The sequence below is a fragment of the Pteropus vampyrus genome, unplaced genomic scaffold (assembly GCF_000151845.1).
Source record: "Pteropus vampyrus isolate Shadow unplaced genomic scaffold, Pvam_2.0 Scaffold74, whole genome shotgun sequence".
Lineage (NCBI taxonomy): Eukaryota > Metazoa > Chordata > Mammalia > Chiroptera > Pteropodidae > Pteropus > Pteropus vampyrus.
Window position 1 is genome coordinate 3,903,045 of NW_011888855.1, and position 16,084 is coordinate 3,919,128.

Here is a 16,084-nt window from a genome sequence, read left to right on the forward strand (position 1 = left end):
GAGCCATACTGCACAGCGCTTGAATGGTAAAGCACTTCTGCAAAGCTGTGGGGCTCCCTGAGCAGATGCCATACGCTGGGGCCTCTCTCAGCCCAGGTGTGTCCACAGGTAAGACAGATCAGGCTTGGGATTTTCCCTGGAGCAATGCTCCCAGGAGGGACAGATGGGGTAGCCAAAGTCCTCTGACCCCTCTGGCCCCTGTGGAATCTTCTGAAGATAGGGCAATTTAGTTCTACTCCCTGGCACCATTGACAAGTGATACATCCTGCTAGGGTTCTAGGTCTGGACACAGATTGTGCCTCCCTGAAGCCAGGGCCTTACCTGCACCATTCGCTCAAACATGTGTGCTAAAGGCAAATAGGAAATGTGCACATCCGCACAAGTGGGAGCCCACTGACTCTGCAAGAAAACAGAAGGAGCCCAGGCAAGGCCCGGTCAGTCCGGTGGGTATCTTACCTGAATCACTCTCTCAAACATGTGAGCCAGAGGCAGGAAGGAGATGAGCACATCGTCCTGTCTCGGAAAGATCACTTTCTGCAGGTGACGGGCATGGGAGACAGAAAGGAAAGAAACACTGACAGGAAGACAACAAGAGAGTCATAAAACAATAAAGAGAAAATGGTCCTGAGGGGGCAAACAGGAAGAGGGGGAAGGGAGATGAGGAGGTAGGGGAGACAGAGAGGTGAGACGAGAGAGAAAAAGATGAAAGAGAGAGAAAAGGAGGGAGGGAGGGAGGGAGAGGAGGCAAAAGGGGAGAGGGAGAGAGAGAAGAGAAGAGAAGAGAAGAGAAGAGAAGAGAAGAGAAGAGAAGAGAAGAGAAGAGAAGAGAAGAGAAGAGAAGAGAAAAGTTGAAGGAAAAAAAGAGAGAGAGGGAGAGTGACAAGGCAGCATAGGAAGCGGAGCGTTAGGTCACAGCGCCAGTGGGTCTAGGTTATCTGCAGAAGCAAAGAGCCAAATGAAGCACACATAAACCAGCAGAGCCGAGCTCCGCAGTGAAGTCTCCTTTTGGAAAGGGCCTGCACCTCACTTGTAGTCAGTCGGCACCAGACCGCGGCCTGCCTCCTGCCCCACGGGCCCCAGTTCACCAGTCTCCTGGAGCCACCTGGGCAGGGATTCAGAGGTCCCGGCTTGTCAGCACATACTAGTCCTCTTTCCAGAGAAAGAGACCCAGAGAACCCTAGATCTACAGCAACCGTGGCTAGGGTACCTGTCCCAGACAGAGGAGAGGGCAAGGCCAAGCCCCAAACAGATGGCTGAGTCAGGCCTCACAAGCCATGGCCTGGAAACAGGGGCTTTAAGACGGGAGCTGAGAGGGAGCCCTGCTGTGTCTGCCCAGTCCACAGCTCATAGATGGACTGACTTCAGAGACAGGGACGGAGCTGGGGGGCCCTGCACAAGGCCTGGGCTGAAGGATAGGCCATGCCTTCGGGAGCTCTCCTTTGCTGGACTTCGCTGCTCTCTGTCATTTGCAGATGCCTGCATTCTCCTGGGCTGACTTTTGGATAAGTTTGGAAAAGCTCTGGGAACCTGGCTCATGGTTCCTGACTTGGGTTGTACCAAAATATATAACTGTTTGGGGCATGTGCTCCATTATGCCACCTACCATGGATGTGGTTAGTGATCTTTCTCCGCAATGGTGAAAAAGCCTAACTTCTATGAAAAAGGGCTTTGCTTTCTCCTTAAGGAAACTGCAGGACATTCGGATACTCGCCACTTATGGGAAAAAGTTTCTTTCTCTTAGCCAGTTATAAGATGCTAACATGCTTTTTGTCAGACCAAGATATCAAGCTTTTTGATTTTACATTTACCTTTTTAACTAGAGCCTAATAAATTAGCAGTTGCCGTTGTTTCTCAGACTCTAGCAGTCCTTAAACACAAAGGGACTGAACTAAACTCTGACCTGAAAATCAGGTTATTAAGGATTACTTTCTAAAAAAAGGTACACACAAAACCTCAGGTAACTCACTTTTTGAAGTTAAAAATACAAAAACATATTTATGTGTTTTTCCTTCTCGGATCTTAGCACTCTTAGAAAAATCAACTGAATAGGTGTGGATCATTTCAGTGTTTGGGGTTAAAAGTGTCTGTGAAAGTGGGGTTCCCCTAATGCAAATAGAAACTCCTGCCTGTGAAAGGCAGTCCAGATTATGTTGAGGAAAAAAAGGAAACAAACATAAAAAATCTCTCAGGTCTGAAGGTATCCTCAAGAGACACCTGCATTAGTGCGTCTACTTTATTCACCTCTGTCACTTTCAGAAAGCCTGAGAAATCAGCCACCACGTTCCCATGGGTGAGCATCGCACCTTTTGGGTTCCCTGCAAAGAGAAAGCAGGAAGACGAATTAGTTGGAAGTTCAAGGGCCACTCCTTAAGAACAGTGTCCAAGTCGGCAGTCCCAGACATCCTGCGCTGTCCACCCAGGCCTCTGGCCTTCGTCCACAGCCACCTTCAGATGAATGCTGCTTCGGGGACCTTTATCCTGGAGACACACGAGGCCTACCTGGAGGCTCCCAGTATCTTAGGACCAGAAGGCAAGTGACACAGCTGCATAGGTGGGGTGCCTCAAGGGGCTGGCAACTTGTGGCCTGAGCCTCACCCTCTCCTGCCTCCCTCAGGGAGCACAGTTCTCAGCTCCCAGTCTCATATACAGCCAATACCCTATGATGCTCTCTGGGCCTCAGCAGACCCTCTCTCCAAATACAAGTGGCCAACTCTTCTAGCAGACTTCCTTGCTGCATCCAGCACCTGGAAAGGCCCGAGCTCAAGCCAGGCTGGCAGTCCGAGGGCTAAAGCAGCCCCTCCTGCCTGCTTGTTAGCAGGGATGGGACATGGATGGTCTTGCTTTATCAGGGCATGACCTTTCGCTACTGCTCGTGAGGAAGCCCAGGGCTGCTAGGATGACTCAGAAGACAGAAGACAGAGATCTGGTGGGGACCCAGGGCACAAGAGGCTGAGGAGGGAGGCTGGCCTGGCCACAATTTCATGCTGGGGTGGACACAACACAGCGGCTGCTATGTGGATCTGACTGATCCTGACCCGGCCTTTCGCTGCCAGTGTGACATCAGCAAGCCATTTTCTCCTCTTTCTCTCTCCTTACCTGTAAGATAGGGACAGTGATACCCACCTCATAGGGCTTCTATATGCTCTAAGGACACAATCCATGTACAAAAGATGTTAAATTAGATGTTTCCTCTGAGGCAGCAGATACAATAGCTGTAAAACCCCAAAAGAGAGGGGCAGGCCGCGTGCAGAATTTCCCCAAGAAATAACAAACCAATATGTTAACTTTGCAACCCTCGCCAAGAAATAGGAAATAAAAGAGCTAAGTAGAGATCGAGAGTATTATACTAAATCAGCAAGTGTCCATGAAACAAAGAGTGAGTTTTAAACGTTTGCCACAAACCATCTCCCTGCTTTCCTTTCCCACTCATTCTCCCTCCCGACTTCCACGTGGTAGCAGAGGGTAGATATCTTCATTAGCAAGAGGAAGAGAAATACCAGAGAGGAAGAGAGGAAAGGCGGACCACGCCTTCCCCACCAAGCCAGCAGCCAGTTTAGAGAAGTCTCAACGAAGCAGAGTGGCTGACACTTACAATTCTGAATTACGTCTCATCACATGCCAAGAAGAAAATCTTCCCAAAATGGTTCCACCACCAGAATCATGAGCCAAATATCAGGTTAAGATCATATTTCCACCTTTCCCCACCAAAAGAACAATGTGGCTATGGATAAAGCTGGGAGTCAGGACATTTGGTGTAGCAGGGCAGCTGTGTTTGGCTTGGTGATGCTGAGGACACACATGGTTGGTGTGCCGACAAGCGGATGATGACCAGAGGCATAGCACAGGCTTAAACTAACGCCAGGGAAACCCATATGTGCAGCCAGGCAGGGTGACATCAGAAAAGAGGCTTGCTCACTGCCATAGCTCTGCCCTGGCACCAGTCACAGAGCTGGAGTGGGAGGCTTGGGCATTAATTACCACCTGTTTTCCAGGCTCCATACATCCCACTTCTACCACACAGAGCACAGGCAGGATGGCTTAGCTTTCAATTGTGATTCCATAGCCTGGAAAGGCACTGTACATGAGCCCTGCCCTCTCCAGCTGGGCAAAACACACTTCTGCATCATGAAGATCTTTTCCAGATATGGGGGCAGCATCTGTGACCAAATGACCTGTTAAAAGCCTGAGGGCACTCTTGATGACAAGGGTCCAAAACTAAAGGCCACAGTAGTGACCTGCTCCCCAACTCAGGGCCAAGGGACATGTCACCAAAATTTTACGTTGTGAAACTCATGACACAAAGCAACATAAATCTGATGGGCATTTTTGAATTCTGGGCTGGCTCTGGATATCAGCTCCTAGAGAGCGAGGGCTGTGTCATTCCTCTGTCATGGTTTAGCAGGGTGTGTGGAAATCCTCAAACCCACCTGAGTTAATGGCAAAAAATCCATCTCGATTCACCAAAGCCATGTTGATCATGATCCACCCACATGGAAAGCCCCTCCTGCGGGGCTAGTTGTGGATCTGCCAGATGCCTTAGAGGCTGTGTCTGCAGAAGGTGTGGGGAGCCCTAGTTCACTGCCCACCAAGTGTTATCATCAAGGCAGGCTGTTCCCGGTCCAGAAAGAGAAGGCTGGAAACTTCTTGCCTGTTTAGGGCAGGGCAAGCAACTTCCCAAGTCATCAAATGAGATAGGCAGTAACGGAAAAAGCACTGGTCTGGGAGTTGGGAGAGCAGGGTATCAGTCCTCTGCCTTCACTTGCTGGTGATGTCCCCTTGGACAGTCCCCATGCCTGCTCATCTCAGGCCATGCTGACGCCCCAGCGGCACAGTGAGAGGGTGAACAGGGCACTACAGACTGTAGAGTGCTGTGCCTGTGACCATGGTCCTCAGGCGCATTCTACCTCCCCCAAGAAGTCTTCCTTGGCTGTTCCCGCCGATGCTGGTGCATGTGGCCATCTGTCAGCACCAGGCATGCAGTATGTCATTTATGCTCATCCTCTTCCTGACGGCCTTGCCCATGGCACAAGAGATCCAGCCGGCAGAGCACTTACACTGCCTTTTCACATACTGTTCCATCTCCTACTTGGCACCTTTAACCACCCTTGTCACAGTTGAGAAATCAGGGACAGTGGTGGCAGAGAAGTTAAGTGATTGGCTTGTAGCCTACCAGCAAATGGCTGTCAGCCACCAAACCCCACACTCTTTCTGCAGTCCCTGACACAAAGGCCAGGCAGGGGCAGGAAGCAGAGAGATGAGAGCAGTTCTCATAAAGGCCTGATGACACCTGGCAGCCCAGCCCTCCTCTGGCTCCAGTTCCTGGTAGTGGCGGACCACCCCCCTACCCCTGGACCTCCCAGTCCACACTATCCATCTATATCCAGCCCTGCGCTGGGCACTGGGAGTAGCAGGAGGGACCCAATATCTGGAGTCAGGCACAGGATAAGGCTCAACCCATGCCCATAGAGGGCACCATTGACCTCTGCAGTCACCCCACCAAGGCTGCCAGGGAAGGGTGCAAGTGGCCCTGGCTGGTGGCCTTTAGTGCCTCCACTTACCTGTCGTGCCACTTGTAAAACACACAATGGAGAGGTCGCTGGGCTTCGGGGGCTGCAGAAGTGAAAAGAGACATGTGTTAAAGAGACCCGGTGAGGGGTCCAAGACCCCTGGGCTCCCCCACCAGCCAGCCCCTCCGTGCGCCCCACCCCTGCATGTGTGCTGTGTGTCAGTGCACGTGCATGCCCCTGTGTGCTACAGTCACAAAGTGGGCAGGCAAGTCCCCAGGAAGGGGAAAAGAAGCTGGGGAAACCTAACAGGAGCATGGACATCGACCTGTCCCACCAACCTTAAACCCAGTCCCACTGCCTCACCCCCTTGAGTGAATTCTGGGTGGGATCAGGCTGCAGTGGTCACAACTAAACCTCACCCAAAGATCTCCCTTTTCTAAAGGATGTAATCCAGTTCCCTCCCTCCTTTCCACTTTCTCCCAAATGGCTGAGGTTGGACTTGGGAATAGGAACTGAGCTGCCCATGGTGTCACCAAGACTGCTCTGCATCAGGCCCCTGCCCTGGTGCTGGGGACAGAGTCCTGGAGTCACCAGGAAGAGCCCACCATGACCATTTGCACATAAAGGATGGCTTCCCAGAGGAGGTGACACAAGTTGAGCACTATCTCTCAGATGAAGCGAGGATGGACATTTAGGGAGAAGAACTAGCCCGGGCACAGGCGGAGGCACAGAGGCAAGGGCACGCTGATGGATCAGAGAGTAGTTTTCTACAGCTGGGACACAGTGTGTGTGAGGTGGGCACACACCAGGGGATACCTGAAGGGCCCTGCGAAGACAGGATGTGACCTGTTCAGGCCCAAGGATGAGAAAGCCCGTGGGGTGGGGAGGGGTGTGGGGAAGGCTAAGCTGGAGGGAGGGTTGGAGGCAAGAGGCCTTGTTAGAAAGTTGAAAACCCCCACATGGCTCCTCGCAGGAGGCAGTGACCCTCACTGGTAACTCGACCCCAGGCGGTATCGCTAAGGGATGACACACAGAAAAGTTCACACAGTAAAGATGAACAAAGACAGCATATGCCACAAGGCCCCTTGGCCCTGGGGTCCACTTCTGGTTCTGTTGCTGCTTCTGTCCTTCCCATCCTCTGGAGAGTTCACTACATTCAAAGGGAAAAAGTAAGACTTCCAAAAGAAAAGGTTACTGGAGAACCAAAGGTAGCCAGGATTGGCTGCCCTTTTTTCTCCCCCACCCCCAAACGACTGACTCCTGTTCCAGGTCCCTCTCTGGACCCTTGCCCACGAAGGTCCTGGGAGCCCAATGGGTATTTGCTGAGTTAACACTGGGGTGCCACTCTGGCCTCTCTGCTGAACCCCTGCACATAGGAGGGGTTCTGTGAGGATGTGCCCCGCACACCGTCTTGCTCAATAAAGACCTGCTGGCAGATGAGCTTACCACTGGAACATGATGATTCTGTTGGCCACAGTCCTAGAAGAGGAAAATACTGATTTTAAGTGCTCAAAAGTTCTCATTAATCAAAGAAAAAAATAATCAAAAACAAAAAGCAAACAAACAAAAAAACAACTCAGCACAGCGTGCCTTGCTCCTGTGCCAAGCCCAGAGTTCAGGATTCTCTGCCCAGATGTGGCCCATCTGGAAACATCGCTTCAGTCGCCTCTTCTCAGATACACGCCCAGGCCTAGGCCGCCCCCCACATTACAGACAGGGCAAGAAGGCTTGAGATGCCCATGGTACATTTGGATACAAGCTCAAGGCAGAGTGGTTCGGTGGCCTGGGCTTCCAGATTAGTGGGCAGGGCTGAAGGGGCAGGTGGGGTCTGCCAGTGTAGGTGTGGCCCCTCAAGTTGTAGAGGCTGCAAGCGCACAGGCATTACAGGTACCGTCAGGAGCAGAAGGAGAACTGGAGGACCCAGGGGCACAGACCCCATATGGCAGAACTGAGGTCAATCGCTACTGAGCTGGGCCTGAAGCTCTGGAGGCCAGGACATTCCGTGTTACTCCAGCAGGCCACAAGCTGCCACCAACCTGACATTTTTGGGGAGGTCATGCACAGAAAAATTGCTTCTGTTGGTTGCTGGGGGCCTGGGACACATTTGCAAGGACCTCTCCATGGCTCCGGAACCTCACGTCTACTATCCTTAGGCTCAGATAGGCTGACGGCTGGCTGGAAATGAGGAGGCTCGAGGCTGGTACCACCATCCACCTGTTGGCGCCTGTGCCATTAATTGTGCCAGCCAATCGAACCTGTCACCGAGAGGATGCTGTGGGCACTGACCCCATCACCCACCACCAGCCCTTGTGAAGCCTGCCCATCTCAACCCTGACACATCCTGATGGCCCACGACATCCACCCGAGGGCAGGAGAGGGGCAGATAATCAGCATCTCTGGCTTGGTGGCCAACTAGCTGTGGCCCAGCAAACATCCCCAACAGAAGCAGCGCCTCACCTCCACAGCCTGCATAGACCTAATGACCACGCCGCACTCCTGCCCTCTGTCTTTCAGGGCTTCCTCAAATGGTTCCATGAGGATGATCAGCTTGAGCCCTGGAGTCTCCTTCCTCTCCACATGCTCCAGCAGAAGCAGGGCCTTCTGAGGTTTATCCACAATCACGGTGCTGATGTCAGCTGCAGGGACCATCAAGGAGAGTCAGGCTATGCAGGCACAGGCCGTGACTGTGGGCAGCACGTAGCGGGCAGCAGAACTATGGGCTGTGCGTGCCACACTTGGTGTGCAAATGAATAGTAAGACAGGCCACGTGGGCCATGCGTTATGTACAGAGGAAGGTGCACAGAGCCTGTGGAGCCAAGGGCAGAAGGATGCGGCATCTCCTGGAGTGGATTCTGAGCTCCCCTTTGCTTCGGGCTCAGCCCCCATCATCCCAGGTCAGCTTGAGGTATTTACCACCCCAGCATCTGCCCTAAGCTGCAGTGAACTGCATAGGGTGGGCAGCCTGTTGTGGGGGCTGATGCAGAGGCTCCTTCTGGCAGCCAGACCTGTGGAAGGAGCCTGTGATAAAGTCTTACTGGAGACAGCTAGACTCAGGAAGCCAACTCAGGGGCCAAAATGGAAGCCCCTAGCATTCTCTGATAGTGGAACGAAAGTGCTTTTTTTAGTGTTATGCAATTGGCACAACCTGAGAGGCTGCCAGTGGCAGGGAGGAGGCAGTGGTGGGCTCACCTGTGTTGATGATGTAGCGGATAGATCCAGGGCCCAGGGTGTCATAGAGAGGGACCACCACCATAGAATACGTGTAGCAGGCAAGCTCCGCGATGATCCACTGTGGAGACACGCGGGTCAGGGGTGGGGGAACAAAGAGCAGATAGGAGGGCTGTCCTGCCTTCAGGCCCAAGCAACCAGGAACCATGCTCTGGGTCCTATACCAAGGGGGCTCTGTTCTAGCCCTCTGCATGTGGCAAGGAATCCGTGAAGCTAATGGGTTGTGCCTGCCCACCCAGTGTTCTAGACCATGCTCGCCCCGGGGAATTCTGGGACTCCAAACAGCCCCAGGCGGAAGTCCTTCCTCCCCACTAGCTGAGGGAGCAGCTGTATATGGGGCTGGGTCGGGTGTGGATGCAGCTTGGCTGGGATGTCCATTCTCAAGTAGGGGCAAAGCCAAGGGAAGGGGCGGGATGGTGGGTGGCATGGCATGGACCAAGGATCTCCATTTTACTTCTTCTCCCAGGCCCTACAATCGATCAGTGGGGCCAGGGCTGTTCTATGGTACCCAAACCCCTCTCCACTGATACTTCTAAAACCAGTCAAGGCAGATGCTCACCTCTGGCCGATTTTGGGCAAAAACGCCGATAAACTGATCTGTACATGCTTTACAATTGTGCTGGAGAAGTCCGGACCCTAGAAATTCAGCTCTGTCAGCCACCTGCACACAGTCGTGAGAAAGTGACAAGAAGGCAAGGACTCTTCAGCTGGGAAGAGAGATCCCCAGGTGGGACTTCCACAGGTCTGAGAGACCTTTTCCCCAACTCCCTACCCAGGGATGCTGGCAGCTCTGCGAGACTGCCGCCAGGAGTTTGGCTGAGAGGCCAGGCAAGGAAAATATGACCCTCTGAGACGCAGAAAGGTACCCACCAGCCCCCCACAAGTGCCAGGTCTACACGCGCAGGCAAGATGGAGACTGTCCTCTATCACTTACCTCCTGGTAGGACAGCCACTGATAAGGTTGCTTGGGCTTCCTGAAGCCAAGGCAGGGTCCATTCCCTGAAGAGAGAAAAGCAGGCTTTGTGCAAGGCAGGAGGACAGGGTGGGGATTCTACCTGCACCTGCCCATCAGACACCTGGATGGACACCCTATAATTGTGGGGTGGTCCACAGCCCTCTCTGGCCTGCTGAAACCCCAGAAGGCCTAAAGTCCACAAGCACGGCATCGCCCCAGGGATCAGGGAGGTCCAGGAATGCGGGCTGACACAGTGCTGGTTTCTACCATGACCTGTGTGATACAGCCTCAAAAGCACATGGAGACCTGGGGCCACTGGACAGAGGTGGCACCTCTGAGACCACCTTGCTTGGCCCCATACCCTGGGTCACCCAGGCACCTCAGAAGCTCAGGTTCAGAACCGTGCCAGATTGTGGCCTTGCAGTTCAAGGTTCACCAGGGGCAGCCAATGGGAGATACAGAGCGTAGGCTAAGAGTTGGCTCAAGCTCAGAAAGTCCTAGGGCTGGAACAAAGCTGAGGTCAGGCCTTTAGCCACAGAAAGTAGCTACTTCTCTGACTGGGTAGGAGGAGGGCCAAGAGTGGCCACTGCCCTCTGGGCCTGGGCACCACTCACTTGCCATGCCCCAGTACCATGCTGGCTCGCCCCTACCCTCGCACTGGCTCAACCTCTGCCCTAGCCCCTTCAGACTCCAATGGCCCCTCTCACCTGAGATGCTAAGCCCACGACGGAACACCTGGTACATGGTCCTGGCATCATCATAGTAGTGAGTGAGCAGCTGAGGGCCATCCCCGATCACGGATCGCCGGGCCCCACCACTGTCCTATGAGCCAAACACAGGCCAGAGAAGCTGACTGAGGCAGGCAGGGGCATCAGGAGGAGGCACCAGTATGCATCAGGCTGTATACAGCTTGAATACACACCCAGGCCACGCCACCCAGCTGGGGCTGGGGCATGCTCTGTGTACACTAACACACATGGCCTATATTCACCTGGACTGTACACACACAACCTGTACACATGTTCATGTACAGATGGCTTGTATACACTTGATCCGCATGCATCCCCACTCACAGTTGGCTCATGCACACAGGCCCAGCATACTCATCTCCCATACACACACACAGCACCCACACCTTAGGTCAGCATATACAAAATGTCTAGAATTTCAATTGCTGTTCACACTACTGTGGTTCACTGTTGGCTGGAGTTAGCCTATCCTTGTGTCAGGATCAACCTGCCAAGGTATCCCCTATCCCACCATCTGCTGCTGCTATGCCATTAGGTTAAGAATTATTTAGGTGCCATCCATCATTCACGTAATAGTGTGAATTAGTTTGAGGAGTGGCTGACAGTACTTTGCCAAAAACAGAGGGCTAGAAGGCTGTGGAGGGAATAAGGCAGTGAGTTCCTGGGTCCTCAGTAGTGGGGATCTAAGTGGGAAGGCAGCAAACACTCTCGATGCCTCGGGCCAGGGAGAGGAGCTGGGCTTCTCCTGTCTCCCCTCCTAGGGCTCCCCAAACCCAGAACTCTCCAGTACCAGCATTCCATCTCTTCGCTAAGCCTAATTTCGGCTGCATTGGGCTAGCCCATGGCCCAATGCACCTCTTGAAACGTTGGGTCTGAGGGAAAATGTCTCGGAGAGTCACAAAGCAAAGAGCCAAACTCGAAACCACAGGTGGCTCTCAAGTGTTTTGTAGTGGAAAGTTATGTTTGGCTAGTGAGTGTTTCCTGAGCACCAGGCCCATGTAAGACCTGTGTGGGAAGCTGGGGGCATATACTGTCAGACTTGGGTAGCACTCAGGGTGTCAGAAATGGTAGAGCAAGACCACGTGCCAGGAACAGAAAGGGTTCAAGCGGTGAGTGTTATCAGGGAGTGGCTGCTGAGCTGGGATTTGAAGGATGCATGAGGCTTTGCCAGGCAGTCTTGCCTGAGGCAAGGGCAAGTGCAAATGCGTGGGGGAGGAGACACAAATGCATTCAGGGACCTGCAGGCAATTCATGGAGCTCCAAGTGGTAAAGGAGGAAGCTAGAGAGGCTGCAGATGAAGGCGAGGAGTCTGGACTTTAGGTTTAGGACAATGGGTGCCAGGGGAGGATTTTAAGCTGGGGTGAACGACGCGATCCAAATTATGTTTCTCACCCTGCAGCACACAATGTAAATGCTACCAGTCCCTATATGACCTGGGCTCCTCTTACCTCTCTCACCTCATTTCCTACTCAATCCCTTGCCTGCCCCACTGTAGCCACTCTGGCTTTCTGTGCTCCTGGGGGATGAGGTGAGGGAGGGCTCAGTCTTCCTAGGAAGGGAGGCTTCAGCTGCGGCCATGGGCTGTCCTCCCAGCCAGACCCATGAGGTAACTGTGGCCCGCACACACTGAGCCAGGGCCACTCTCCATCAAGACCTTATCCAGACCACTGTCACCTCCAGCCCAGATGCATCAGTTACCTACTGACGCTTGCCCATGCCACAGCCACCCTTCTACAGCAGAAATCGGCCCTGTCTCTCCCTACTACTGAAAACCCAAAATAAATCCATGCTGCCCACCCCAAGGGGCCCTGCCCAGTTCATGTGACTTTGTCCTTGTTGACCTCTTCAGGTGAGTTGTCATTATAGGCTTGCCAAAACCAACCAGTTTTAGTGCTTTCTCTGGATCATCTCTACTCTTTTTATTACTCACTTTACTGTTGAAATTGGGGCTCAGAGAATTAAGAAACTGCTAAGGACCATAAGCCTAGCAAGAGGCACAGCCAGGGCTGCTGGTCACCAAAGGCCACTCTCGCCACCACCCTGCTAGCCCACCTGTAGCCCCTCTCCACCTCCCAATCATACGAATCACCACTTCCCAAAGCCACCAAGTGCATTTTCTCACACCTCCACCTTTTCACATGTTGGTCCTTCTGCTGGAAAATGCCCTGAGGGTCCTGGCCCTACCTTGACCTGTGCCCTCTCCTACCAGGCAAAATTCTGCCATGCTCATGATCACCAAGATGCACTGTTAAGAGCAAAACTCAAGATGCTGCACAGTGTACATAGAGTGATATCATTTTAAAAGGGGGTGCGGGTATCTGTGTGCTTGCTCAGGGACAACTGTTAGCACGGTTCTCAGGGGAGGAGAACTGGGAGGCCAGGGGAAGAAGAGGGAAGCTTTTCAGTATGTGTCCTTTTGTTCTTCTCAAAAGTGTGGATATGTTATCTATTCAGAATGAATACAATTAAAATTTCAAATAAGGCAATTTTTAAAGGGCAAAATAAATTCCATAAGCTTAATAGAAAATAAATCTCACCAGTCCTTCTAGACTGAGCCCGGAACACCTCTGTCTAGGCTGGGCCACTGCACCTTCTTCCCCTTGTGTGCTCAGGGAGGTCAGGGTGCTGCGGTGGGCTCAGCTCTGGATCTTAGCGCCAGACCAGGGCTGGGTAGAGGGAGGGTTTGCAAGGGAATTTACCTGGCAGCCCCCTGAGAACCTGCTTAGGCCTCCTACTCAGGCACCATTGAGCCAAGGTCCCTACCTAAAAAGCGGGCAAACTAGAAGACCAGGGCAAGGCCAAGGTCAGGCTGTGACCAGGGTTCAGGTTCTAGGAGAGGCAGAAGGAGCACCTGGTAGGAGACCCTGTCCAAGGCCACTGGGACTTGCTGGCTGGCTGCCAGGGGAACCTGAGCTTCTCATTTGAGGTCAAACAAGCCACAAGTTTACTTCTACCTTCAAGATGCCTGTCCTCTGCCCACTACTTCCCACAGCTCATTCGCTCCCACTCTACTCACCTCCACTTCCTCTGACTGCATCAGGAGGTCGCACGGTGGTTTCAAGGCCTTTGGCCGATGAGTGAACCAGTAGGCGAGGATGGCGGCCAGTGCACCCATACTCACAAGGGTAGTGGCTGAAAGACTGCGGAAAAACTGACCCAAGTCACCCAGCTCGGGCAGCCGCAGCATCCTCAGGATCTCCTGTGTCTGCATTTTCTCCAGAAGTGAGAGAATGAATTCTGCAGGAAACAAGAGGCAGGTGAGGGGGAGAATCCTTGGTGTATGTCTTCCCACCTGTCTTGGATGACAAGTGACACAACAACCTTGGCCAGATCTTGGCCAAATACACTATAGGGCAGGCCCTGGACTTGTGGGATATACAGCCAGTCTCCTGGAAGGGCCTTTGCGGTGACAGGCCAGAACCCTTAGCAGTCACACCTGCAGTCAGACATCTAGTCGGTTTTCCCGGGAACCATATGCTCAGGCCCTGGGCCACCGCTAACAACTGCTTCCATATTTTCCAAGGGCTCTGAAAGCTCTGAGTCAATGCTTCCTGAGCCTCAGGGCCTGAGTGCTCTGCCTCTGTTGTGTGGTCACAGTATTTTGCTTATCTTTGCTCCTAGGGTGTGGAGAGGACAGATGGCAGCAGGCATGCCTGGCACAGTGCCCAGAATGAGTGGGGTGAAGGCGTGTGGGCTCCTCCCACTCCACCTCAAAGCTCCCAGCTCCAGGCCCTGACCCTGAGGGAGACACAGAAGGCAACACAGGCAGAGCCCACAGACCAGCCCTGACAGACACCTCTAGCCCTCATGATGTGAGGGCTAGGAACTACTTGACAAGGGCTCAGTGGGTAGTAGTCAGCAGGGTCCCCCCAGGCCCACATCCTGGCCTCCCATGGGCTCGCCTTATAGAAAATTTGGAGCCAAAAACCTATCAGGGTCAGAGGTGATGCTGGTGCCAACTTTCTGAGGACTAGCTGTCCCCAGACTGCTGACCACTGTGCACTGTGGCTCTGCACTGCCACAGACCAAGTGCCAAGAGGAGCAGTTGTCCCCACCTGTGCTGTCCTCCCTGGGACCCCGTCAGCTAATGTCCGGAGGAAAAGGGAGGTGGCAGAGAGGAGCAGGTGTTAAACTGGTGGGAAGGGAAAGGAACCAAGGCTCAGAGAAAGAGAGCTCAGCAAATACTTGTACAATCCTAGGGTAACCAGCATCTCTTGTGATATTGCATATGGTGGTCAGGGCGCCACGCTCACCCACCACGGTCCAGGTGGACACAGTGGGCCTATCAGGGGGACATGGAGGATGCCCCAGGGTAGGCAGTGGGAGCACTTCCGAGAAGCACTGATGACTGATTTTGTTTCAAAGAGAGCAGGCTGCCACATCCTCTTGTTAGCTGATAAGTGAAGCGGTGCTGGCAGGGCAGAAATACAGCCAGCTGGGCTCAGGGTTCTGCGCTATGCCCAGGACTGAGGAAGGGAGCCTGGGCAGGCCAGGCACTGAATGCCTTTATCCCCACAAGGACCTCCATGGTGTCACTGCCCAGTAGGACCTGAGGCTAGAAGTGCTACATGACGCCTACAGGTCTGCTAGCCCTGTGAGGCTGGTGGGTCCCAGGCAGCCATGCGCCATCCACAGGCATCCTGCTCACTGGCCCACGACTTTTGGAAGCACGGCTGCGGTCTCCCTTCTTGAAGAAATAAGAGACCCCACAGCAGCCACTCCGCAGCCATAGGATGTGAGCCAAACAGCCACTGCTTGACCCCTAAGAGAGTGGAGATCTGCTGAAATGCCAATAAATGGTATTTGTGCTAAACTGTAACATCACCACACCAGAGATGAGATCAGTGATGTGCAAAGTCATTGCTGAGCAAGCGAGTAAAGCTCCTCAATTCAAATCCCTTCTCCTCCACTTAGAAGCTATGCAAGATGGAGCATATACCACCTCTCTGGACTTCTGCTTCCCCATGGGGATGGGATCACTCAGGCATGTAAAGCTCCTTGTACTGCATCTGGCACAGTCAGAGGCATGCCGGGACTAAAGAGATGGCTAAGGGGGTGCTTATCAGACCAAAGAGGCTGCTCAGCCCAGGCTGGCCCAAACACTGGGCAGAGGTGGCTGGGCCTCGGCATTGTGGCCCCATAGGAGTTTATGCTCTACAGATGGTACAATGAGCTGTCTGCGTCCCAAGAACACTTGTAAACTACCCACAGGCTCTGAGTGCTCCCTGGGGAGCAGAGAAAGTGAGCCCCCAGGCAGCCAGAGCATTCTCACGGAATTTCTAAGCCAGAAATCTGGTTTTGCCAGCAGCCGCTTTGAGCTGGATCAGTCCTGAAGCCAACCCACAGGAACGAACCAGTCCTGGCATATCGATCAAATTAAGGTTCTTCATCAGCAAAGTGGGGGCCCAGCTGTGGACCACAGTGAATTCAAGGAAAACTGCTCTGGAAGGGTCCTGGCCAGGTGGCCAGCTGGCTTTCTTGAAACAGTTATTTTCCTAAGCTGCAGATAGGGACACCAAGTCACAGCCAAGGTCTATCAGATAAATGACTCACCTGATAGTGGACAATCCAGATATGCCACCAGCTCTTGGGGTGGGCTCTGAGCTGACTGACGTTTCTTCTAATGGGCTGAATTGACTCATGGG

At 53.2% G+C, this 16,084-nt stretch overlaps 1 protein-coding gene across 4 annotated transcripts in view; it reads right to left on the reverse strand.

The window, feature by feature from the left end:
• The window catches only part of ACSL6 (acyl-CoA synthetase long chain family member 6), a 52,432-nt gene that overhangs the window by 21,291 nt on the left and 15,057 nt on the right, over positions 1-16,084 (reverse strand). The window contains exons 1-11 of one of the 4 annotated variants that reach the window (XM_011362269.1): positions 13,456-13,673; positions 10,398-10,512; positions 9,670-9,734; positions 9,295-9,396; positions 8,697-8,796; positions 8,470-8,499; positions 7,965-8,143; positions 6,954-6,986; positions 5,559-5,610; positions 2,242-2,315; positions 457-534 (exon numbers count right to left, since the gene is read on the reverse strand). In XM_011362269.1, the coding sequence (XP_011360571.1) occupies positions 457-534; positions 2,242-2,315; positions 5,559-5,610; positions 6,954-6,986; positions 7,965-8,143; positions 8,470-8,499; positions 8,697-8,796; positions 9,295-9,396; positions 9,670-9,734; positions 10,398-10,512; positions 13,456-13,650 (1,023 nt within the window). In that variant the 5' untranslated portion in view covers positions 13,651-13,673. Of the gene's footprint in view, positions 1-321; positions 400-456; positions 535-1,176; positions 1,178-2,241; positions 2,316-5,558; positions 5,611-6,953; positions 6,987-7,964; positions 8,144-8,469; positions 8,500-8,696; positions 8,797-9,294; positions 9,397-9,669; positions 9,735-10,397; positions 10,513-13,455; positions 13,677-16,084 lie in introns of those variants that run through there. The other 3 variants (XM_011362270.1, XM_011362271.1, XM_011362268.1) reach the window with 3 other exon arrangements.